At 43.2% G+C, this 27,603-nt stretch overlaps 1 protein-coding gene across 1 annotated transcript; it reads right to left on the bottom strand.

Moving 5' to 3' along the window:
* Nucleotides 1-1,510: 1,510 nt before the first annotated feature.
* LOC139399190 (zinc finger protein with KRAB and SCAN domains 1-like) lies at nt 1,511-26,602 on the bottom strand (the record flags this gene model as incomplete). The annotated part of the gene is given in 5 exon segments (XM_071144706.1): nt 1,511-1,626; nt 7,695-7,957; nt 8,135-8,303; nt 24,834-25,395; nt 26,588-26,602. Coding segments are annotated over 5 exon segments (1,125 nt in total), but the record flags the coding sequence as incomplete, so codon positions are not given.
* Between the last annotated feature and the right edge of the window lie 1,001 nt (nt 26,603-27,603).

The raw sequence follows: 27,603 nt of genomic DNA, 5'->3' as shown, positions 1-27,603 counted from the left end.
CCAATAGGAAAGTCCTACCCAGTTGATGACCTGGATGGAATCATGTGATACCTCCTTAACCAATAGGAAACCCCACCCAGTTGATGACCTGGATGGAATCATGTGATACTTTCTTAACCAATAGGAAAGTCCCACCCAGTTGACTGCTTTTTAATGGTGGAAATCCTCAATGTTCATGCCAAAATGTGTTCCATCTGTCTTAGAGTCCGACATCTCACTCTGTTTCTCATCTCTCTTCCCCAATTTAGATCAATTAGTCCTCTGTGTTTAGTTCACATAATATCATTTAAAAGTTTGCGTGAAGGTGTCTGTGATAGAATACAACAAATGTAGACATGAATAAATACATTTCTATAGCTTCCTAAATAGTTTTTAGAATGGTGGTGGAGTACCAAAATGGAGGCGCAGTGGCTTCAAAACAGCACCCCATTTCTCTCATCTAGTGTGTATATATATAAATCGTTGGTACCAATCCCCTCCCCCCAAACACACATTTCTCAACTAACCCGAGCCCCCTCCCCCCGTTCTACTACCCAGGTCAGGTGTTGGAGGTCATTCCACACTCTGTGTTCTACTACCCAGGTCTGGTGTTGGATATTCCAGTCTCTGTGTTCTACTACCCAGGTCTGGAATTGGAGGTCATTCCACTCTCTGTGTTCTACTACCCATGTCTGGTGTTGGACATTCCACTCTCTGTGTTCTACTACCCAGGTCTGGTGTTGGAGGTCATTCCACTCTCTGTGTTCTACTACCCAGGTCTGGTGTTGGACATTCCACTCTCTGTGTTCTACTACCCAGGTCTGGTGTTGGAGGACATTCCACTCTCTGTGTTCTACTACCCAGGTCTGGTGTTGGAGGTCATTCCACTCTCTGTGTTCTACTACCCAGGTCTGGTGTTGGACATTCCACACTCTGTGTTCTACTACCCAGGTCTGGTGTTGGAGGTCATTCCACTCTCTGTGTTCTACTACCCAGGTCCGGTGTTGGAGGACATTCCACTCTCTGTGTTCTACTACCCAGGTCTGGTGTTGGACATTCCACTCTCTGTGTTCTACTACCCAGGTCTGGTGTTGGAGGTCATTCCACTCTCTGTGTTCTACTACCCAGGTCCGGTGTTGGAGGACATTCCACTCTCTGTGTTCTACTACCCAGGTCTGGTGTTGGACATTCCACTCTCTGTGTTCTACTACCCAGGTCTGGTGTTGGAGGTCATTCCACTCTCTGTGTTCTACTACCCAGGTCTGGTGTTGGACATACCATTCTCTGTGGATCTACAGTGTGCATTTTCTGATGTTTAATCAGATCTCTTAAATCAGAGTATCTCTTCTCACATTGATCACAGCTATAAGGCTTCTCTCCAGTGTGAGTTCTCTGGTGGGATTTAAGGTTGGTTGACTGAGTGAAACTCTTCCCACACTGATCACAGCTATAGGGCTTCTGTCCTGTGTGAGTTCTCTGGTGTGATATCAGGTTATTTGACTGAGCAAAGCTCTTCCCACATTGATAACAGCTATAGGGCTGCTCTCCTGTGTGTGTTCTCTGGTGTAGTAATAGTCCCCTTGACGTGGTTAAGCTTATTCCACAGTCAGAGCAGTGGTAATGCTTCTCTCCCGTGTGTATCCTCTGGTGTGCAGTCAGGTTAGCTGAGGTAGCAAAACTCTTCCCACATTGATCACAGCCATAAGTTTTCTCTCCTGTATGAATTCTCAGGTGTGATTTCAATGAATGTGATCTGGAAAAAGTCATGCCACACTGTGAGCAGCGATAAGGTTTCTCTCCGGTGTGGATTCTCTGGTGTATTTTAAGTTCTGACGAAGAGGTGCATCTCTTCCCACATTGATCACAGTTGAAAAGCTTCTCACCTGTGTGAATTCTCAGGTGTAATTTTAGTGAATCTGATCTTGAGTAACTCTTCCCACAGTCGGAGCAGCGGAGCGGTTTCTTCCCTGTAGGTGCCCGTCGGTGTTTAATGAGGTGTTCTGATGTGGAGAGGCTCTTCTCTGCTTCCTCAGAATCAGGATGTTGTTGAGGCTCCCCGGATGATCCACGATAGTCATGTCTCTCTCCTGTGTGAATGACAAAGTCAGACGGTCAATGGCGTGAATGATTAAATTATTTTACAAACTTTGGACAATTGTCTTCTAAGTATTTTTTGGGGGGGTTTGTTTTTGGTCCACCAGTCACCGTGGCAGGCAGATTGAAGGAGAAAAAAAACGACCATCCAAAATATTTTTTTTCCGCTATGACTACAAAATAATAAATAAAAATGAATAAGCATTCTTTGTCATTGTTGTAAACCAAGACATGTAAGTATGAAGTAATGTGGTATGTTACTCAATGTAATTTCATTTTTGTGATCTGAGTCTTTTAACCAATGTGGGTTAAAATAATTAATTTGGACACAATAGTAATGATGAACAGTTGTATAAGTGAACATCAAGAATCAACAAAGTGCCTCCATATCACTACACACCACACTGTCCTGACAGATACAATTCTGATTGATGCAGTTGACTTATTATTATAGTTATACGCTGACATGTATTACAAGGAGGACATGTGATCCTACGTTTATAGTTAGGAGCACACAAATATATTTAGGAGCACACCAATATATTTAGGAGCACACCAATATATTTAGGAGCACACAAATATATTTAGGAGCACACAAATATATTTAGGAGCACATATGATCCTACGTTTATAGTTAGGAGCACACAAATATATTTAGGAGCACACAAATATATTTAGGAGCACACAAATATATTTAGGAGCACACAAATATATTTAGGAGCACAACAATATATTTAGGAGCACATGTGATCCTACGTTTATAGTTAGGAGCACACAAATATATTTAGGAGCACACCAATATATTTAGGAGCACACCAATATATTTAGGAGTACACAAATATATTTAGGAGCACACAAATATATTTAGGAGCACATATGATCCTACGTTTATAGTTAGGAGCACACAAATATATTTAGGAGCACACAAATATATTTAGGAGCACATATGATCCTACGTTTATAGTTAGGAGCACACAAATATATTTAGGAGCACACAAATATATTTAGGAGCACACAAATATATTTAGGAGCACACAAATATATTTAGGAGCACACAAATATATTTAGGAGCACACAAATATATTTAGGAGCACATGTGATCCTACGTTTATAGTTAGGAGCACACAAATATATTTAGGAGCACACAAATATATTTAGGAGCACACAAATATATTTAGGAGCACACAAATATATTTAAGAGCACACAAATATATTTAGGAGCACACAAATATATTTAGGAGCACAACTAAAGTATGAGTCTTTTAATGACATGTTTTTTTGTTGGGGTGATCCAGTTTCAGTGAAGCACAATTTTCCCCTCAAATAGGTGTCGTTAGGATAGACCAAAAATGTTCAGCTGTCCCTTTAAGGCGTGGTCCGATACCGTGGTAACATGGTGCTGGGTGTGTCTTTAACTGATAGATGAGGATGGTGATCTCTGATGTCTCTTCAGTGGGAGCAAACTAACTGACATTGAATGATGATCTCTGTTGTCTCTTCATTGGGAGCAAACTAACTGATATTGAATGATGATCTCTGTTGTCTCTTCAGTGGGAGCAAACTAACTGACATTGAATGATGATCTCTGTTGTCTCTTCAGTGGGAGCAAACTAACTAACATTGAATTGTAATCTTTGATGTCTCTTCAGTAGCAGCAGAGAGTGGGAGCAAACTAACTAACATTGAATTGTAATCTTTGATGTCTCTTCAGTAGCAGCAGAGAGTGGGAGCAAACTAACTAACATTGAAAAACAACCTAGTGAGTAAACAAAACGATGAATGTTCCCCCCACATTGTAAGATGTTACAAGTGTTTGTTTCTACATGGGCATCGTTGGTCTGAGGTTTTAGGTATCTGTAGAAGCACTTTGTAAAATGTTAATAAGTGTTTGTGACACCTGCTTATGTAAAAAAGGGCTTTTTAAAATACATTTGATTGATTGATGTCTTTAGAAAAAGTTACTTAGTGTATTAAAGTAGTCAATGCTTTGCTTGTGACTCTTTAAACTTGTTGCACTTTCAGTTTGTTTTGGTTGTGTTTCGGTTTTACGTTTTTATGCTGATAGGGACTGAATGGTAAATCATGTTGTTTTTATGCTAATAGGGACTGAATGGTAAATCATGTTGGTTTTTATGCTGATAGGGACTGAATGGTATGCTTATAGGGACTGAATGGTAAATCATGTCGTTTTTATGCTAATAGGGACTGAATGGTAAATCATGTTGGTTTTAATGCTTATATGGACTGAATGGTAAATCATGTTGGTTTTTATGCTGATAGGGACTGAATGATAAATCATGTTGGTTTTTATGCTAATAGGGACTGAATGGTAAATCATGTGTCATTTTGGAGTCTCTTTTCTCATTGGAAGTAGTGCCGTGTTTCATGAGACTATAATGTAAAGTGTTAGTCCCATGTTTCATGAGACTATAATGTAAAGTGTTAGTCCCATGTTTCAAGAGGCCGGTGAGATTTTCCATACGCACAAAAAAAAAGCTTATTTCAATCAAATTTGTTTACATCCCTGTTAGTGAGCATTTCCTCCTTTGCCAAGATAATCCATCCACCTGACAGGTGTGGCATATCAAGAAGCTGATTTAACAGCATGATCATTACACAGGTGCACCTTGCGCTGGGGACAATAAAATGCTACTCTAAAATGCGTAGTTTTGCCACATCAACACAATGCCACAGATGTTTCAAGTTTTGAGGGAGTGTGCAATTGGCATGGTGACGGCAGGAATGTCCACCAGAGCTGTTACCAGAGAATTGAATGTTAATTTCTCTATGATAAGCCACCTTCAATGTTGTTTTAGAGAATTTGGCCTCAAAACCTCAAACCACATCTTTGGCGTCAGGTGGGTGAGTGGTTTGTTGATGTCAACGTTGTGAACAGAGTGCCCCATGGTGGCGGTGGGGTTATGGTATGGGGCAGGCATAAGCTACGGACAACTGACACAATTGCATTTTATCGACGGCAATTTAAATGCACAAAAATACTGTAACGAGATCACGAGGTCCATTGTTAGGCTTTTTTTTTTTAAAGGTATCTGTGACCAATAGATGCATATCTGTATTCCCAGTCATGTGAAATTCATAGATTAGGACCTAATTCATTTATATCAATTAACTGAAACTGTTGCATTTTACATTTATATTTCTGTTTAGTATAAATAACATTCCCTTCCAGCTAGCTACTAATTCCGTTGCAGAAGAGGGGAAAGTGGACGGTCCTCAGCCTTGCCGTAGCTACCGTTGGCTGTGCTCCGTGGTGATGGCACCATACTGAGATGCTGCATTCAACTGCACCGGTGAAACATGCAGTGCAAAAAATACATTCAGTTTAAATGTTACGACAACCCGTAGCTAAGTTTTTTTGTTATTTGGAATTATTAAATACTTTTTGATTAGGGTTGCGGGGAATATTATGCACATCTGCAAGCATTGCAGCAAAGGCTCTTTTGTTTTAATATGTTAAAAGACTGTATACAGAATCCTATGTACATGCGTGGACATTACAAAGGGCCATATGTTTTCTAATAAATCAATGGCCAGTTTGGGCCAGTTATTTGCACGGTTTTCTGTTATAACAAACATAATAGGCTATGATAAATATTATAATATATAATATGGCAAATTAGTTGTTTTATCAATATGTCTACTGATTGAGTTTGACAGGGGGGCAGTATTGAGTAGCTTGGATGAATAAGGTGCCCAGAGTGAACTGCCTGCTACTCTGTCCCAGATGCTAATATATGCATATTATTAGTAGTATTGGATAGAAAACACTCTGAAACTCTCTGTTTCTAAAACTGTTTGAATGATGTCTGTGAGTTTAACAGAACTCATATGGCAGGCGAAAACCTGAGAAAAATCCAACCAGGAAGTGGGAAATCTGAGGCTTGTAGTTTTTTTTAAAACTCAGCCCCTATTGCAGATACAGTGGGATATTGGTTATGTTGCGCATTCACGAGAGAGTTAGCTCTCGTTCCATTGCTTTTCTACAGACAATGGAATTCTCCGTTTGGAACATTATTGAACATTTATGATAAAAACATCCTAAAGATTGATTCTATACTTAGTTTGAAATGTTTCTACGACCTGTAATATAACTTTTAAAACTTTTCTTCCGACGTTCAGCTGGACCTGAACGCGCCTTTGGATTTGTGTACTAAATGCCCGAACAAAAGAAGCTATTTGGACATAAATTATTAACTTTATCGAACAAATCAAACATTTACGATGGAACTGGGATTCCTGGGAGTGCATTCTGATGAAGATCATCAAAGGTAAGTGAATATTTATAATAATAATAATAATATACTATATAATATAATATATATAATAATAATATTTATAACGCTATTTCTGACTAATGTTGACTACCCAATATGGCGGATATCTTTTTGGCTGCTTTATTGTCTGAACGCTGTACTCAGATTATGGTTTGCTTTTTCCGTAAAGTGATTTTGAAATCTGACACAGCGGTTGCATTAAGGAGAAGTTTATCTCTAATTCCATGTGTAACACTTGTATTTTCATCAACATTTATGATCAGTATTTCTGTAAATTGATGTGGCTCTCTGCAAAACCACTGCATGTTTTAGAACTACTGAACGTAACGTGCCAATGTAAAATTAGATTTTTTTAAATATAAATATGCACTTTAGCGAACAAAACATACATGTATTGTGTAACATGAAGTCCTGTGAGTGTCATCTGAGTGTCATCTGATGAAGATCATCAAAGGTTAGTGATACATTTTTATCTCTATTTGTGCTTTTTGTGACGCCTCTTTGGCTGGAAAAATGGCTGGGTTTTCTGTGACTTGGGGGTGACCTAACATAATCGTTTGTGGTGCTTTCGCTGTAAAGCATTTTTGAAATCAGACACTGTGGCTGGATTAACAATAATTGTATCTTTAAAATGGTGTAAAATACTTGTATGCTTGAGGAATTGTAATTATGAGATTTTTGTTGTTTTGAATTTGGCACCCTGCACTTTCACTGGCTGTTGGCGAGGTGGGACGCTCCCGTCCCACATGTCTCAGAGAGGTTAAAGCCACACTGTAAGATACAAATCAGCAGTGGGCCAACAATGCAAATGTAAACAATGGAACAAATGCATCACATCCAAATATCACTTGATTATCTGTAGTGCTGGAGGAATGACACACCCAGATAAACACACACACATAGAGTTTAAGAAATGACCATTTAAACACATGGAATCTGATATGCTCTATATTCAAACTGACAAACTCCATATTCAATTCATGTTTTCTAATAAAAACAAACAAATATATGTTTGAGTACACTTTGCACCATTTAATTTCATGTGGTATAAACAGGTAAACACATGTATCAGTCAACATAAGACAATGGGAGAACTGTGTATGTTCTCTGATGAATTTTAAGTTAATGTGAAGTGAAATATCAATATACCCACTAGGAGAAGAAATTAAGTCAATGTGATGTGAAATATAACAATTTACAAACTAGGGGAAGGCGTCTTCCCTCCTGCGTGGATTCTCACGTGACTTTTAAGTGACCGTGATGAGGAATAGGTCTTTCCACAGTCTGAGCATTGGTAAGGCTTTTCTCCCGTGTGGATTCTCTCATGCACTTTCAGGTGTGCTAACTGGGTAAAACTTTTTCCACACTGGGAGCAGCGATGAGGCTTATCTCCTGTGTGTGTCCTCTCATGTCTTTTCAGGTTCCCTAACTCTGTAAAACCCTTCCCACACTGGGAGCAGTGGAAAGGCTTTTCTCCTGAGTGTATTCTTTTATGTTTGTTCAGGTTCCCTAACCGTGTAAAACTCCTTTCACACTGGGAGCAGTGGAAAGTCTTATCACCTGTGTGTATCCTCTCATGTCTTTTCAAGCTTGCTAACAAGGAAAAACTATTTTCACACTGGGCGCATTGGAAAAGCGCATCTCTTGTGTGGATCCTCTCATGTCTTTTCAGGCTTGCTAACAAGGAAAAACTCTTTCCACACAGAGAGCATTGGTAAGGCTTCTCCCCTGTGTGCATTCTCTCATGTGCTTTCAGGTGCCCCAACTCTGCAAAACTCTTTCCACACTGGGAACATTGAAATGGCTTCTCTCCTGTGTGCAATGTCCTATGCACTTTCAGGGACCCTAACCGGGTAAAACTCTTTCCACAGTGGGAGCAGTGGTGTCGTCTTGCTGATTTGTACGTCTCTGGTTCCTCTGAGTCTGGTCTTTCTCCTGCCAAAAGACAGAGTATTTATTTAAGTAGAGAGAGACCTGAATGAAACCTCCATGTGACAAAACTGACTTCCTTTGAAGTTTAATCCAAATCAGAGCCAGGTTTCCAATCATTTAGTCATTTAAACAATTATTTGTTTTTAAAAACAACTGTAGAACATGGTGCTTGCACTGCCACAGGCCTACTTCTATGTGTAATCAGGCCAGGTAGCCTACAGGCCTACTTCTATGTGTAATCAGGCCAGGTAGCCTACAGGCCTACTTCTATGTGTAATCAGGCCAGGTAGCCTACAGGCCTACTTCTATGTGTAATCAGGCCAGGTAGCCTACAGGCCTACTTCTATGTGTAATCAGGTCAGGTAGCCTACAGGCCTACTTCTATGTGTAATCAGGCCAGGTAGCCTACAGGCCTACTTCTATGTGTAATCAGGTCAGGTAGCCTACAGGCCTACTTCTATGTGTAATCAGGCCAGGTAGCCTACAGGCCTACTTCTATGTGTAATCAGGTCAGGTAGCCTACAGGCCTACTTCTATGTGTAATCAGGTCAGGTAGCCTACAGGCCTACTTCTATGTGTAATCAGGCCAGGTAGCCTACAGGCCTACTTCTATGTGTAATCAGGCCAGGTAGCCTACAGGCCTACTTCTATGTGTAATCAGGTCAGGTAGCCTACAGGCCTACTTCTATGTGTAATCAGGCCAGGTAGCCTACAGGCCTACTTCTATGTGTAATCAGGTCAGGTAGCCTACAGGCCTACTTCTATGTGTAATCAGGCCAGGTAGCCTACAGGCCTACTTCTATGTGTAATCAGGTCAGGTAGCCTACAGGCCTACTTCTATGTGTAATCAGGTCAGGTAGCCTACAGGCCTACTTCTATGTGTAATCAGGTCAAGTAGCCTACAGGCCTACTTCTATGTGTAATCAGGCCAGGTAGCCTACAGGCCTACTTCTATGTGTAATCAGGCCAGGTAGCCTACAGGCCTACTTCTATGTGTAATCAGGCCAGGTAGCCTACAGGCCTACTTCTATGTGTAATCAGGCCAGGTAGCCTACAGGCCTACTTCTATGTGTAATCAGGCCGGGTAGCCTACAGGCCTACTTCTATGTGTAATCAGGTCAGGTAGCCTACAGGCCTACTTCTATGTGTAATCAGGTCAGGTAGCCTACAGGCCTACTTCTATGTGTAATCAGGCCAGGTAGCCTACAGGCCTACTTCTATGTGTAATCAGGCCAGGTAGCCTACAGGCCTACTTCTATGTGTAATCAGGCCAGGTAGCCTACAGGCCTACTTCTATGTGTAATCAGGTCAGGTAGCCTACAGGCCTACTTCTATGTGTAATCAGGCCAGGTAGCCTACAGGCCTACTTCTATGTGTAATCAGGCCGGGTAGCCTACAGGCCTACTTCTATGTGTAATCAGGCCAGGTAGCCTACAGGCCTACTTCTATGTGTAATCAGGCCAGGTAGCCTACAGGCCTACTTCTATGTGTAATCAGGTCAGGTAGCCTACAGGCCTACTTCTATGTGTAATCAGGCCAGGTAGCCTACAGGCCTACTTCTATGTGTAATCAGGCCAGGTAGCCTACAGGCCAACTTCTATGTGTAATCAGGCCAGGTAGCCTACAGGCCTACTTCTATGTGTAATCAGGCCAGGTAGCCTACAGGCCTACTTCTATGTGTAATCAGGTCAGGTAGCCTACAGGCCTACTTCTATGTGTAATCAGGTCAGGTAGCCTACAGGCCTACTTCTATGTGTAATCAGGCCAGGTAGCCTACAGGCCTACTTCTATGTGTAATCAGGTCAGGTAGCCCACAGGCCTACTTCTATGTGTAATCAGGCCAGGTAGCCTACAGGCCTACTTCTATGTGTAATCAGGCCAGGTAGCCTACAGGCCTACTTCTATGTGTAATCAGGCCAGGTAGCCTACAGGCCTACTTCTATGTGTAATCAGGCCGGGTAGCCTACAGGCCTACTTCTATGTGTAATCAGGCCAGGTAGCCTACAGGCCTACTTCTATGTGTAATCAGGCCAGGTAGCCTAGAGGCCTACTTCTATGTGTAATCAGGCCAGGTAGCCCACAGGCCTACTTCTATGTGTAATCAGGCCAGGTAGCCTACAGGCCTACTTCTATGTGTAATCAGGTGAGTGTCTTTACTCAAGATTGACAGGAGCGCTCAAAAAAAAAACTTGTAAACGCAATGAAATAAACACTAACTAGCCTAGACAGTGCTCTCGGCAAACAACGTGTCCATGACAACGGTAAGACTGTAGTAACATAGTGAACGCATTAACAGAAATTAGCGTAACCAAACTAACATTGTATATTAGAAATGATGGTAATTAACGGTAAATGTACTACTGGTGATACTAGCGTGACATCAATACTACGCATGTCAGTCTCTCTCTTGGCTGAGAGTTGAGGAGAGACTGACTACATCACTTCTTCTTTTTAGAAGAAACATTCATGTGTTGAAAATACCAAATTGTTTGCATAGTCAACTTAGTCAGCTCTGACACACACACTTAGCCCACCAGACTTGCCACCAGGGGTCTTTTCATCAAACCCCAAATCCAGAACAAATTCAAGAAAATGTACAGAATTATATAGAGCCCTTGTTGCATGGAACTTCCTTTCATCTCATATTGCTCAAATAAACAGCAAACCTGGTTTCAAAAAGCAGATAAAGCAACACCTCTCCCCTATTTGACCTAGGTAGTTTGTGTGTATGCATTGATATGTAGACTACGTGTGCCTTTTTAAAATGTATGTAGTTCTGTCCTTGACCTGTTCTTGTCTATTGATGTGCTGTGTTATGTGTCATGTTCTGTGTGGACCCCAGGAAGAGTAGCTGCTGCTTTTACAACATCTAATGGGGATCCTAATAAAATACCAAAATACCATCCCCGCGGCCTCCGCAATGGATTAGTGAAATCAGACAGGCCTCTACAATGGATTAGTCCACTGAGACAGGCCCCTACAATGGATTAGTCCAATCAGACAGGCCTCCACAATGGATTAGTCCACTGAGACAGGCCTATACAATGGATTAGTCCACTGAGACAGGCCCCTACAATGGATTAGTCCAATCAGACAGGCCTCTACAATGGATTAGTCCACTCAGACAGACCTCTACAATGGATTAGTCCACTGAGACAGGCCTCTACAATGGATTAGTCCACTGAGACAGGCCTCTACAATGGATTAGTCCACTCAGACAGGCCTCTACAATGGATTAATCCACTCAGACAGGCCTGAATCAGCCAGGTGTCTCGTGTGCCATACTTTTTTATATATACAGTGCCTTGCGAAAGTATTCGGCCCCCTTGAACTTTGCGACCTTTTGCCACATTTCAGGCTTCAAACATAAAGATATAAAACTGTATTTTTTTTGTGAAGAATCAACAACAAGTGGGACACAGGAAGTGTACTCAGCGCATGCGCGGACAACACCTATTCCCCCTCAGGAGACTGAAAAAATTTGGCATGGGTCCCCAGGTCCTCAAAAGGTTTTACAGCTGGATCATCGAGAGCATCCTGACCGGTTTCATCACCGCCTGGTATGGCAACTGCTCGGTATCCGACCGTAAGGCGCTACAGAGGGTAGTGCGTAGGGCCCAGTACATCACTGGTGCCAAGCTTCCTGCCATCCAGGAACTATATACCAGGCGGTATCAGAGGAAGGCCCAAAACATTGTCAAAGACTCCAGTCACCCAAGTCATAGACTGTTCTCTCTGCTACCGCACGGCAAGCTGTACCAAAACGCCAGGTCAATGTCCGAAGGGCTCCTTGGCAGATTCCACCCACAGGCCATAAGACTGCTGAACAATCAATCAAATGGAAACCCAGGCTAGTAGAAAAAGTAGGAAGGGAAGCGCTACTAAGGTACTCAATAGTACATTTTGGTAGATAGAAGGTGCTCTTTGGTAAAAGGGGTACATTGGTCATCAAAAAGAAAGGAGGACCAAGGCGCTCTTCATATAATCGATTAAAATGCCTTTTTATGGCATGTTCAATAGAAATAAAGTTTTAAAAATCTGACGCGTTTCGGCTGCATGGCCTTCGTCAGGGAATAAACCCAGACTATTTACATTGACCTCGCCTTTGTTTTTACACTGCTGGTGCTCACTGTTTGTCCATGCATGGTCACTTTATCCCTACCTACATGTACATTTACACTGCTGGTGCTCACTGTTTGTCCATGCATGGTCACTTTATCCCTACCTACATGTACATTTACACTGCTGGTGCTCACTGTTTGTCCATGCATGGTCACTTTATCCCTACCTACATGTACATTTACACTGCTGGTGCTCACTGTTTGTCCATGCATGGTCACTTTACCCCTACCTACATGTACATTTACACTGCTGGTGCTCACTGTTTGTCCATGCATGGTCACTTTACCCCTACCTACATGTACATTTACACTGCTGGTGCTCACTGTTTGTCCATGCATGGTCACTTTACCCCTACCTACATGTACATTTACACTGCTGGTGCTCACTGTTTGTCCATGCATGGTCACTTTACCCCTACCTACATGTACATTTACACTGCTGGTGCTCACTGTTTGTCCATGCATGGTCACTTTATCCCTACCTACATGTACATTTACACTGCTGGTGCTCACTGTTTGTCCATGCATGGTCACTTTATCCCTACCTACATGTACATTTACACTGCTGGTGCTCACTGTTTGTCCATGCATGGTCACTTTATCCCTACCTACATGTACATTTACACTGCTGGTGCTCACTGTTTGTCCATGCATGGTCACTTTATCCCTACCTACATGTACATTTACACTGCTGGTGCTCACTGTTTGTCCATGCATGGTCACTTTATCCCTACCTACATGTACATTTACACTGCTGGTGCTCACTGTTTGTCCATGCATGGTCACTTTATCCCTACCTACATGTACATTTACACTGCTGGTGCTCACTGTTTGTCCATGCATGGTCACTTTATCCCTACCTACATGTACATTTACACTGCTGGTGCTCACTGTTTGTCCATGCATGGTCACTTTATCCCTACCTACATGTACATTTACACTGCTGGTGCTCACTGTTTGTCCATGCATGGTCACTTTATCCCTACCTACATGTACATTTACACTGCTGGTGCTCACTGTTTGTCCATGCATGGTCACTTTATCCCTACCTACATGTACATTTACACTGCTGGTGCTCACTGTTTGTCCATGCATGGTCACTTTATCCCTACCTACATGTACATTTACACTGCTGGTGCTCACTGTTTGTCCATGCATGGTCACTTTATCCCTACCTACATGTACATTTACACTGCTGGTGCTCACTGTTTGTCCATGCATGGTCACTTTATCCCTACCTACATGTACATTTACACTGCTGGTGCTCACATTTTTACACTGCTGGTGCTCACTGTTTGTCTATGCATGGTCACTTTATCCCTACCTACATGTACATTTACACTGCTGGTGCTCACTGTTTGTCCATGCATGGTCACTTTACCCCTACCTACATGTACATTTACACTGCTGGTGCTCACTGTTTGTCCATGCATGGTCACTTTATCCCTACCTACATGTACATTTACACTGCTGGTGCTCACTGTTTGTCCATGCATGGTCACTTTACCCCTACCTACATGTACATTTACACTGCTGGTGCTCACTGTTTGTCTATGCATGGTCACTTTATCCCTACCTACATGTACATTTACACTGCTGGTGCTCACTGTTTGTCCATGCATGGTCACTTTATCCCTACCTACATGTACATTTACACTGCTGGTGCTCACTGTTTGTCCATGCATGGTCACTTTACCCCTACCTACATGTACATTTACACTGCTGGTGCTCACTGTTTGTCTATGCATGGTCACTTTATCCCTACCTACATGTACATTTACACTGCTGGTGCTCACTGTTTGTCCACTTTATCCCTACCTACATGTACATTTACACTGCTGGTGCTCACTGTTTGTCTATGCATGGTCACTTTATCCCTACCTACATGTACATTTACACTGCTGGTGCTCACTGTTTGTCTATGCATGGTCACTTTACCCCTACCTACATGTACATTTACACTGCTGGTGCTCACTGTTTGTCCATGCATGGTCACTTTATCCCTACCTACATGTACATTTACACTGCTGGTGCTCACTGTTTGTCCATGCATGGTCACTTTATCCCTACCTACATGTACATTTACACTGCTGGTGCTCACTGTTTGTCCATGCATGGTCACTTTATCCCTACCTACATGTACATTTACACTGCTGGTGCTCACTGTTTGTCCATGCATGGTCACTTTACCCCTACCTACATGTACATTTACACTGCTGGTGCTCACTGTTTGTCCATGCATGGTCACTTTACCCCTACCTACATGTACATTTACACTGCTGGTGCTCACTGTTTGTCCATGCATGGTCACTTTATCCCTACCTACATGTACATTTACACTGCTGGTGCTCACTGTTTGTCCATGCATGGTCACTTTATCCCTACCTACATGTACATTTACACTGCTGGTGCTCACTGTTTGTCCATGCATGGTCACTTTATCCCTACCTACATGTACATTTACACTGCTGGTGCTCACTGTTTGTCCATGCATGGTCACTTTATCCCTACCTACATGTACATTTACACTGCTGGTGCTCACTGTTTGTCCATGCATGGTCACTTTATCCCTACCTACATGTACATTTACACTGCTGGTGCTCACTGTTTGTCCATGCATGGTCACTTTATCCCTACCTACATGTACATTTACACTGCTGGTGCTCACTGTTTGTCCATGCATGGTCACTTTATCCCTACCTACATGTACATTTACACTGCTGGTGCTCACTGTTTGTCCATGCATGGTCACTTTATCCCTACCTACATGTACATTTACACTGCTGGTGCTCACTGTTTGTCCATGCATGGTCACTTTATCCCTACCTACATGTACATTTACACTGCTGGTGCTCACTGTTTGTCTATGCATGGTCACTTTATCCCTACCTACATGTACATTTACACTGCTGGTGCTCACTGTTTGTCTATGCATGGTCACTTTACCCCTACCTACATGTACATTTACACTGCTGGTGCTCACTGTTTGTCCATGCATGGTCACTTTATCCCTACCTACATGTACATTTACACTGCTGGTGCTCACTGTTTGTCCATGCATGGTCACTTTATCCCTACCTACATGTACATTTACACTGCTGGTGCTCACTGTTTGTCCATGCATGGTCACTTTATCCCTACCTACATGTACATTTACACTGCTGGTGCTCACTGTTTGTCCATGCATGGTCACTTTACCCCTACCTACATGTACATTTACACTGCTGGTGCTCACTGTTTGTCCATGCATGGTCACTTTACCCCTACCTACATGTACATTTACACTGCTGGTGCTCACTGTTTGTCCATGCATGGTCACTTTATCCCTACCTACATGTACATTTACACTGCTGGTGCTCACTGTTTGTCCATGCATGGTCACTTTATCCCTACCTACATGTACATTTACACTGCTGGTGCTCACTGTTTGTCCATGCATGGTCACTTTATCCCTACCTACATGTACATTTACACTGCTGGTGCTCACTGTTTGTCCATGCATGGTCACTTTATCCCTACCTACATGTACATTTACACTGCTGGTGCTCACTGTTTGTCCATGCATGGTCACTTTATCCCTACCTACATGTACATTTACACTGCTGGTGCTCACTGTTTGTCCATGCATGGTCACTTTATCCCTACCTACATGTACATTTACACTGCTGGTGCTCACTGTTTGTCCATGCATGGTCACTTTATCCCTACCTACATGTACATTTACACTGCTGGTGCTCACTGTTTGTCCATGCATGGTCACTTTATCCCTACCTACATGTACATTTACACTGCTGGTGCTCACTGTTTGTCCATGCATGGTCACTTTATCCCTACCTACATGTACATTTACACTGCTGGTGCTCACTGTTTGTCTATGCATGGTCACTTTATCCCTACCTACATGTACATTTACACTGCTGGTGCTCACTGTTTGTCCATGCATGGTCACTTTACCCCTACCTACATGTACATTTACACTGCTGGTGCTCACTGTTTGTCCATGCATGGTCACTTTATCCCTACCTACATGTACATTTACACTGCTGGTGCTCACTGTTTGTCCATGCATGGTCACTTTACCCCTACCTACATGTACATTTACACTGCTGGTGCTCACTGTTTGTCTATGCATGGTCACTTTATCCCTACCTACATGTACATTTACACTGCTGGTGCTCACTGTTTGTCCATGCATGGTCACTTTATCCCTACCTACATGTACATTTACACTGCTGGTGCTCACTGTTTGTCCATGCATGGTCACTTTACCCCTACCTACATGTACATTTACACTGCTGGTGCTCACTGTTTGTCTATGCATGGTCACTTTACCCCTACCTACATGTACATTTACACTGCTGGTGCTCACTGTTTGTCCATGCATGGTCACTTTACCCCTACCTACATGTACATTTACACTGCTGGTGCTCACTGTTTGTCCATGCATGGTCACTTTATCCCTACCTACATGTACATTTACACTGCTGGTGCTCACTGTTTGTCCATGCATGGTCACTTTATCCCTACCTACATGTACATTTACACTGCTGGTGCTCACTGTTTGTCCATGCATGGTCACTTTATCCCTACCTACATGTACATTTACACTGCTGGTGCTCACTGTTTGTCCATGCATGGTCACTTTATCCCTACCTACATGTACATTTACACTGCTGGTGCTCACTGTTTGTCCATGCATGGTCACTTTATCCCTACCTACATGTACATTTACACTGCTGGTGCTCACTGTTTGTCCATGCATGGTCACTTTATCCCTACCTACATGTACATTTACACTGCTGGTGCTCACTGTTTGTCCATGCATGGTCACTTTATCCCTACCTACATGTACATTTACACTGCTGGTGCTCACTGTTTGTCCATGCATGGTCACTTTATCCCTACCTACATGTACATTTACACTGCTGGTGCTCACTGTTTGTCCATGCATGGTCACTTTATCCCTACCTACATGTACATTTACACTGCTGGTGCTCACTGTTTGTCTATGCATGGTCACTTTATCCCTACCTACATGTACATTTACACTGCTGGTGCTCACTGTTTGTCCATGCATGGTCACTTTACCCCTACCTACATGTACATTTACACTGCTGGTGCTCACTGTTTGTCCATGCATGGTCACTTTATCCCTACCTACATGTACATTTACACTGCTGGTGCTCACTGTTTGTCCATGCATGGTCACTTTACCCCTACCTACATGTACATTTACACTGCTGGTGCTCACTGTTTGTCTATGCATGGTCACTTTATCCCTACCTACATGTACATTTACACTGCTGGTGCTCACTGTTTGTCCATGCATGGTCACTTTATCCCTACCTACATGTACATTTACACTGCTGGTGCTCACTGTTTGTCCATGCATGGTCACTTTACCCCTACCTACATGTACATTTACACTGCTGGTGCTCACTGTTTGTCTATGCATGGTCACTTTATCCCTACCTACATGTACATTTACACTGCTGGTGCTCACTGTTTGTCTATGCATGGTCACTTTATCCCTACCTACATGTACATTTACACTGCTGGTGCTCACTGTTTGTCTATGCATGGTCACTTTATCCCTACCTACATGTACATTTACACTGCTGGTGCTCACTGTTTGTCTATGCATGGTCACTTTACCCCTACCTACATGTACATTTACACTGCTGGTGCTCACTGTTTGTCTATGCATGGTCACTTTATCCCTACCTACATGTACATTTACACTGCTGGTGCTCACTGTTTGTCTATGCATGGTCACTTTATCCCTACCTACATGTACATTTACACTGCTGGTGCTCACTGTTTGTCCATGCATGGTCACTTTATCCCTACCTACATGTACATTTACACTGCTGGTGCTCACTGTTTGTCCATGCATGGTCACTTTATCCCTACCTACATGTACATTTACACTGCTGGTGCTCACTGTTTGTCCATGCATGGTCACTTTATCCCTACCTACATGTACATTTACACTGCTGGTGCTCACTGTTTGTCCATGCATGGTCACTTTATCCCTACCTACATGTACATTTACACTGCTGGTGCTCACTGTTTGTCCATGCATGGTCACTTTATCCCTACCTACATGTACATTTACACTGCTGGTGCTCACTGTTTGTCTATGCATGGTCACTTTATCCCTACCTACATGTACATTTACACTGCTGGTGCTCACTGTTTGTCTATGCATGGTCACTTTATCCCTACCTACATGTACATTTACACTGCTGGTGCTCACTGTTTGTCCATGCATGGTCACTTTATCCCTACCTACATGTACATTTACACTGCTGGTGCTCACTGTTTGTCCATGCATGGTCACTTTATCCCTACCTACATGTACATTTACACTGCTGGTGCTCACTGTTTGTCCATGCATGGTCACTTTATCCCTACCTACATGTACATTTACACTGCTGGTGCTCACTGTTTGTCCATGCATGGTCACTTTACCCCTACCTACATGTACATTTACACTGCTGGTGCTCACTGTTTGTCCATGCATGGTCACTTTATCCCTACCTACATGTACATTTACACTGCTGGTGCTCACTGTTTGTCCATGCATGGTCACTTTACCCCTACCTACATGTACATTTACACTGCTGGTGCTCACTGTTTGTCCATGCATGGTCACTTTATCCCTACCTACATGTACATTTACACTGCTGGTGCTCACTGTTTGTCCATGCATGGTCACTTTATCCCTACCTACATGTACATTTACACTGCTGGTGCTCACTGTTTGTCCATGCATGGTCACTTTACCCCTACCTACATGTACATTTACACTGCTGGTGCTCACTGTTTGTCCATGCATGGTCACTTTATCCCTACCTACATGTACATTTACACTGCTGGTGCTCACTGTTTGTCCATGCATGGTCACTTTACCCCTACCTACATGTACATTTACACTGCTGGTGCTCACTGTTTGTCCATGCATGGTCACTTTATCCCTACCTACATGTACATTTACACTGCTGGTGCTCACTGTTTGTCCATGCATGGTCACTTTATCCCTACCTACATGTACATTTACACTGCTGGTGCTCACTGTTTGTCCATGCATGGTCACTTTATCCCTACCTACATGTACATTTACACTGCTGGTGCTCACTGTTTGTCCATGCATGGTCACTTTATCCCTACCTACATGTACATTTACACTGCTGGTGCTCACTGTTTGTCCATGCATGGTCACTTTATCCCTACCTACATGTACAAATTGCCTGGACTCCGCCCCCACACATTGACTCGATGCCGGTGCCCCCTGTATATAGCCTCGTTATTGTTATTATATATATATTTTTACCCCATTTTCTCCGCAATTTCGTGGTTTCCAATTGGTAGTTACAGTGTTGTCTCATCGCTGCAACTCCCATACGGACTCCGGAGAGGCAAAACCCAACCAAGCCGTACCGCTTCTTGACACAATGCCCACTTAACCCGGGAAGCACCAACGTGCACGGAGGAAACACTGTGCACCTGGCTACCGTGTCAGCGTGCACTGCGCCAAGACTGCCACAGGAGTCGCTAGTGCGCGATGGGACAAGGACATCCCTGACAGACAAACCCTCCCCTAACCTGGACAACGCTGGGCCAATTGTGCGCCGCCCCAGGGGTCTCCCGGTCGCGGCTGGCTGCGACAGAGCCTGGACTCGAACCCAGAATCTCTATCGTTATTGTGTTACTTTGATATATTTTTTTACTTTAGTTTATTTAGTAAATATTTTCTTAACTCTTTTTGTTTTGCTTCATTGTTTGTTAAGGGCTTGTCAGTGAGCATTTCACGGTGAGATCTACACCTGTTGGAATCGGCACTTCATTGTTTGTTAAGGGCTTGTCAGTGAGCATTTCACGGTGAGATCTACACCTGTTGGAATCGGCACTTCATTGTTTGTTAAGGGCTTGTCAGTGAGCATTTCACGGTGAGATCTACACCTGTTGGAATCGGCACTTCATTGTTTGTTAAGGGCTTGTCAGTGAGCATTTCACGGTGAGATCTACACCTGTTGGAATCGGCACTTCATTGTTTGTTAAGGGCTTGTCAGTGAGCATTTCACGGTGAGATCTACACCTGTTGGAATCGGCACTTCATTGTTTGTTAAGGGCTTGTCAGTGAGCATTTCACGGTGAGATCTACACCTGTTGGAATCGGCACTTCATTGTTTGTTAAGGGCTTGTCAGTGAGCATTTCACGGTGAGATCTACACCTGTTGGAATCGGCACTTCATTGTTTGTTAAGGGCTTGTCAGTGAGCATTTCACGGTGAGATCTACACCTGTTGGAATCGGCACTTCATTGTTTGTTAAGGGCTTGTCAGTGAGCATTTCACGGTGAGATCTACACCTGTTGGAATCGGCACTTCATTGTTTGTTAAGGGCTTGTCAGTGAGCATTTCACGGTGAGATCTACACCTGTTGGAATCGGCACTTCATTGTTTGTTAAGGGCTTGTCAGTGAGCATTTCACGGTGAGATCTACACCTGTTGGAATCGGCACTTCATTGTTTGTTAAGGGCTTGTCAGTGAGCATTTCACGGTGAGATCTACACCTGTTGGAATCGGCACTTCATTGTTTGTTAAGGGCTTGTCAGTGAGCATTTCACGGTGAGATCTACACCTGTTGGAATCGGCACTTCATTGTTTGTTAAGGGCTTGTCAGTGAGCATTTCACGGTGAGATCTACACCTGTTGGAATCGGCACTTCATTGTTTGTTAAGGGCTTGTCAGTGAGCATTTCACGGTGAGATCTACACCTGTTGGAATCGGCACTTCATTGTTTGTTAAGGGCTTGTCAGTGAGCATTTCACGGTGAGATCTACACCTGTTGGAATCGGCACTTCATTGTTTGTTAAGGGCTTGTCAGTGAGCATTTCACGGTGAGATCTACACCTGTTGGAATCGGCACTTCATTGTTTGTTAAGGGCTTGTCAGTGAGCATTTCACGGTGAGATCTACACCTGTTGGAATCGGCACTTCATTGTTTGTTAAGGGCTTGTCAGTGAGCATTTCACGGTGAGATCTACACCTGTTGGAATCGGCACTTCATTGTTTGTTAAGGGCTTGTCAGTGAGCATTTCACGGTGAGATCTACACCTGTTGGAATCGGCACTTCATTGTTTGTTAAGGGCTTGTCAGTGAGCATTTCACGGTGAGATCTACACCTGTTGGAATCGGCACTTCATTGTTTGTTAAGGGCTTGTCAGTGAGCATTTCACGGTGAGATCTACACCTGTTGGAATCGGCACTTCATTGTTTGTTAAGGGCTTGTCAGTGAGCATTTCACGGTGAGATCTACACCTGTTGGAATCGGCACTTCATTGTTTGTTAAGGGCTTGTCAGTGAGCATTTCACGGTGAGATCTACACCTGTTGGAATCGGCACTTCATTGTTTGTTAAGGGCTTGTCAGTGAGCATTTCACGGTGAGATCTACACCTGTTGGAATCGGCACTTCATTGTTTGTTAAGGGCTTGTCAGTGAGCATTTCACGGTGAGATCTACACCTGTTGGAATCGGCACTTCATTGTTTGTTAAGGGCTTGTCAGTGAGCATTTCACGGTGAGATCTACACCTGTTGGAATCGGCACTTCATTGTTTGTTAAGGGCTTGTCAGTGAGCATTTCACGGTGAGATCTACACCTGTTGGAATCGGCACTTCATTGTTTGTTAAGGGCTTGTCAGTGAGCATTTCACGGTGAGATCTACACCTGTTGGAATCGGCACTTCATTGTTTGTTAAGGGCTTGTCAGTGAGCATTTCACGGTGAGATCTACACCTGTTGGAATCGGCACTTCATTGTTTGTTAAGGGCTTGTCAGTGAGCATTTCACGGTGAGATCTACACCTGTTGGAATCGGCACTTCATTGTTTGTTAAGGGCTTGTCAGTGAGCATTTCACGGTGAGATCTACACCTGTTGGAATCGGCACTTCATTGTTTGTTAAGGGCTTGTCAGTGAGCATTTCACGGTGAGATCTACACCTGTTGGAATCGGCACTTCATTGTTTGTTAAGGGCTTGTCAGTGAGCATTTCACGGTGAGATCTACACCTGTTGGAATCGGCACTTCATTGTTTGTTAAGGGCTTGTCAGTGAGCATTTCACGGTGAGATCTACACCTGTTGGAATCGGCACTTCATTGTTTGTTAAGGGCTTGTCAGTGAGCATTTCACGGTGAGATCTACACCTGTTGGAATCGGCACTTCATTGTTTGTTAAGGGCTTGTCAGTGAGCATTTCACGGTGAGATCTACACCTGTTGGAATCGGCACTTCATTGTTTGTTAAGGGCTTGTCAGTGAGCATTTCACGGTGAGATCTACACCTGTTGGAATCGGCACTTCATTGTTTGTTAAGGGCTTGTCAGTGAGCATTTCACGGTGAGATCTACACCTGTTGGAATCGGCACTTCATTGTTTGTTAAGGGCTTGTCAGTGAGCATTTCACGGTGAGATCTACACCTGTTGGAATCGGCACTTCATTGTTTGTTAAGGGCTTGTCAGTGAGCATTTCACGGTGAGATCTACACCTGTTGGAATCGGCACTTCATTGTTTGTTAAGGGCTTGTCAGTGAGCATTTCACGGTGAGATCTACACCTGTTGGAATCGGCACTTCATTGTTTGTTAAGGGCTTGTCAGTGAGCATTTCACGGTGAGATCTACACCTGTTGGAATCGGCACTTCATTGTTTGTTAAGGGCTTGTCAGTGAGCATTTCACGGTGAGATCTACACCTGTTGGAATCGGCACTTCATTGTTTGTTAAGGGCTTGTCAGTGAGCATTTCACGGTGAGATCTACACCTGTTGGAATCGGCACTTCATTGTTTGTTAAGGGCTTGTCAGTGAGCATTTCACGGTGAGATCTACACCTGTTGGAATCGGCACTTCATTGTTTGTTAAGGGCTTGTCAGTGAGCATTTCACGGTGAGATCTACACCTGTTGGAATCGGCACTTCATTGTTTGTTAAGGGCTTGTCAGTGAGCATTTCACGGTGAGATCTACACCTGTTGGAATCGGCACTTCATTGTTTGTTAAGGGCTTGTCAGTGAGCATTTCACGGTGAGATCTACACCTGTTGGAATCGGCACTTCATTGTTTGTTAAGGGCTTGTCAGTGAGCATTTCACGGTGAGATCTACACCTGTTGGAATCGGCACTTCATTGTTTGTTAAGGGCTTGTCAGTGAGCATTTCACGGTGAGATCTACACCTGTTGGAATCGGCACTTCATTGTTTGTTAAGGGCTTGTCAGTGAGCATTTCACGGTGAGATCTACACCTGTTGGAATCGGCACTTCATTGTTTGTTAAGGGCTTGTCAGTGAGCATTTCACGGTGAGATCTACACCTGTTGGAATCGGCACTTCATTGTTTGTTAAGGGCTTGTCAGTGAGCATTTCACGGTGAGATCTACACCTGTTGGAATCGGCACTTCATTGTTTGTTAAGGGCTTGTCAGTGAGCATTTCACGGTGAGATCTACACCTGTTGGAATCGGCACTTCATTGTTTGTTAAGGGCTTGTCAGTGAGCATTTCACGGTGAGATCTACACCTGTTGGAATCGGCACTTCATTGTTTGTTAAGGGCTTGTCAGTGAGCATTTCACGGTGAGATCTACACCTGTTGGAATCGGCACTTCATTGTTTGTTAAGGGCTTGTCAGTGAGCATTTCACGGTGAGATCTACACCTGTTGGAATCGGCACTTCATTGTTTGTTAAGGGCTTGTCAGTGAGCATTTCACGGTGAGATCTACACCTGTTGGAATCGGCACTTCATTGTTTGTTAAGGGCTTGTCAGTGAGCATTTCACGGTGAGATCTACACCTGTTGGAATCGGCACTTCATTGTTTGTTAAGGGCTTGTCAGTGAGCATTTCACGGTGAGATCTACACCTGTTGGAATCGGCACTTCATTGTTTGTTAAGGGCTTGTCAGTGAGCATTTCACGGTGAGATCTACACCTGTTGGAATCGGCACTTCATTGTTTGTTAAGGGCTTGTCAGTGAGCATTTCACGGTGAGATCTACACCTGTTGGAATCGGCACTTCATTGTTTGTTAAGGGCTTGTCAGTGAGCATTTCACGGTGAGATCTACACCTTTTGGAATCGGCACATGTGACATACAATATTTGATTTGATTCCGTCTGTGTTGTTTGCTGTTAAAGCATAGAAAATAAACAGCGAGTAGCAGAAGTGGAAAAACAATGGGGGGGAGGTCGAAGTTTGTGGTAGGCTATATACAATTAATTTAAAAGTAAAAAATGCATGTCCCTTTAACAATTCCTACAGTACTGAACAATATATTAATGTGTAGAACTCCAGTAGAATGCCCATTTAAAACCACACATTAGTTTAACAAGGGTAGTTTATGCCCCTGTTTTTAAGCCAATACTCACTGGTGTTAATCAGATCGTCTGTCTCCTCCTCCTCTCTTTCCTCCTTGTCTTTTATTGAGAGAGCCCCCTCCTCCTCCTCTCTTTCCTCCTTGTCTTTTATTGAGAGAGCCCCCTCCTCTCCTTCCTCCTTGTCTTTTATTGAGAGAGCCCCCTCCTCCTCTCTAAAAGGTTCTTCCTCTTGTTTTACTGTCACATCACCCTCTTCCTCTTTCAATGAGATGGCCTCTTCCTCCTTTTTCATTCTTAAAGGTTCTACCTCCTCTTCCTCCTTTTTGATTCTTAAAGGTTCTATCCCCTCTTCCACGCTGATATCCTCATCTTCCTCCTTTTTAATTCTGAAAGCATCCATCTCTTCCTCTTCCACTGTGCCAGCCTGTACCCCCTCTTCCTCTTCCACTGTGACAGCCTGTATCCCCTCTTCCTCTTCCACTGTGACAGCCTGTATCCCTTCTTCCTCTTCCACTGTGACAGCCTGTATCCCCTCTTCCACTGTGACAGCCTGTATCCCCTCTTCCTCTTTCACTCCTAAAGTGTCTTTCTCTTCTTTAACTGTAACATCCTCCTCTTTCAATGTGAGAACGTCCTCTTCCCGTTTCATTCCACAAGGTTCTTTCTCTTTTATAAATGTTATAGCATTATCTTCCTCCTGCTTAAATCTAAACACGTCTTCATCTCCTTTCATTGCAATATCCTCATGTTCTTCTTTCACGACAAAGTTCAGCCCCAGAGATTCTTTCTCCGTGCAACAGACCTCTTCTTCTTTAGCAGGGGTGGAGTAGCTAAGTGAGCTCATGGTCAGGGCATGTCAGCTAGCGACTAGCCTAGTGCTAGGCTCAGAAATAACCTTAACCTTATTTGCCAATGTAACAAGTAAATTATGTTCATTTAACTAGTAGATACTCAAACATAATTGTGTTTAAAACACTGAGATGAATATATACAAACAATGGCAAAATAAGCTTCAATATTACGTTTTGTGTTGGCTAGCGAGAAAGTTGAATCGGTAACCGTGTTGTTATTGAAGTGTCCTTTCCCGTCCACTAGATTATACGTCACGGCAAGAGGCACAATCTGAAAGACTCACGTCGCCATCTGCTGACTGGAGTGGGTAACGCAGTTTAGAAAAATATTCACTACATTGTTTATTCTGTCGTAAGTCATTGCAAAACAACCAGCGCTCATGTTTTCTCTTACTTCTTACCAGTACTTTTCTCTATGCAATTAAATCGTTTATTTTATTTGTAATGAAATATTATCTTATGTTGTTGTTGTCTATATCAGTTCTGTAAACTGTCATGTATTTTTATGTTTGTGCATTTTAAACAAACGCATTTTCCAAAAATGCATGTACCAATCACAGATTGCCCCTTTAACAAATCCTACAGTACTGAACAACACATTAGTTCAACAAGTGCCGAGTTTGTGCCCCTGTTTTTATGACACAACTAACTGGTGTTAATCTTCCTCTCCTCCTCCTCCTCTTACACTCCCAAAATGTCTTCCCCCTTCTCTTTCATTGAGATGTCCTCCTCTTCCTCTTCAAAAGGTTCTTCCACTTCTTTCACTACAACATCCTCCTATTCTTCTTTCACTACATCCTCCTCTTCTTCTTTCACTACAACACCCTCCTCTTCTTCACTCACTACAACATCCTCCTCTTCTTCACTCACTACAACATCCTCCTCTTCTTCTGTCACTACAACATCCTCCTCTTCTTCACTCACTACAACATCCTCCTCTTCTTCACTCACTACAACACCCTCCTCTTCTTCTTTCACTACAACATCCTCCTCTTCTTCACTCACTACAACATCCTCCTCTTCTTCTTTCACTACAACATCCTCCTCTTCTTCACTCACTACAACATCCTCCTCTTCTTCTTTCACTACAACATCCTCCTCTTCTTCACTCACTACAACATCCTCCTCTTCTTCTTTCACTACAACATCCTCCTCTTCTTCACTCACTACAACATCCTCCTCCTCTTCTTCTTTCACTACAACATCCTCCTCTCCTTCTTTCACTGCAACATCCTCCTCTTCTTCTTTCACTACAACATCCTCCTCTTCTTCTTTCACTACAACATCCTCCTCTCCTTCTTTCACTGCAACATCCTCCTCTTCTTCACTCACTACAACATCCTCCTCTTCTTCTTTCACTACAACATCCTCCTCTCCTTCTTTCACTGCAACATCCTCCTCTTCTTCACTCACTACAACATCCTCCTCTTCTTCTTTCACTACAACATCCTCCTCTTCCTCTTCAAAAGGTTCTTCCACTTCTTTCACTACAACATCCTCCCCTTCTTCTTTCACTACATCATCCTCCTCTTCTTCTTTCACTACAACATCCTCCTCTTCTTCTTTCACTACATCATCCTCCTCTTCTTCTTTCACTACAACATCCTCCTCTTCTTCTTTCACTACATCATCCTCCTCTTCTTCTTTCACTGCAACATCCTCCTCTTCTTCTTTCACTACAACATCCTCCTCTTCTTCTGTCACTACAACACCCTCCTCTTCTTCTTTCACTACAACACCCTCCTCTTCTTCACTCACTACAACATCCTCCTCTTCTTCTTTCACTACAACATCCTCCTCTTCTTCTGTCACTACAACATCCTCCTCTTCTTCTTTCACTACAACATCCTCCTCTTCTTCTGTCACTACAACACCCTCCTCTTCTTCTTTCACTACAACACCCTCCTCTTCTTCACTCACTACAACATCCTCCTCTTCTTCTTTCACTACAACATCCTCCTCTTCTTCTT

The sequence above is a fragment of the Oncorhynchus clarkii genome, unplaced genomic scaffold (genome assembly GCF_045791955.1).
Source record: "Oncorhynchus clarkii lewisi isolate Uvic-CL-2024 unplaced genomic scaffold, UVic_Ocla_1.0 unplaced_contig_6265_pilon_pilon, whole genome shotgun sequence".
NCBI lineage: Eukaryota > Metazoa > Chordata > Actinopteri > Salmoniformes > Salmonidae > Oncorhynchus > Oncorhynchus clarkii.
This window is presented reverse-complemented; position numbering and strand designations above follow the sequence as displayed.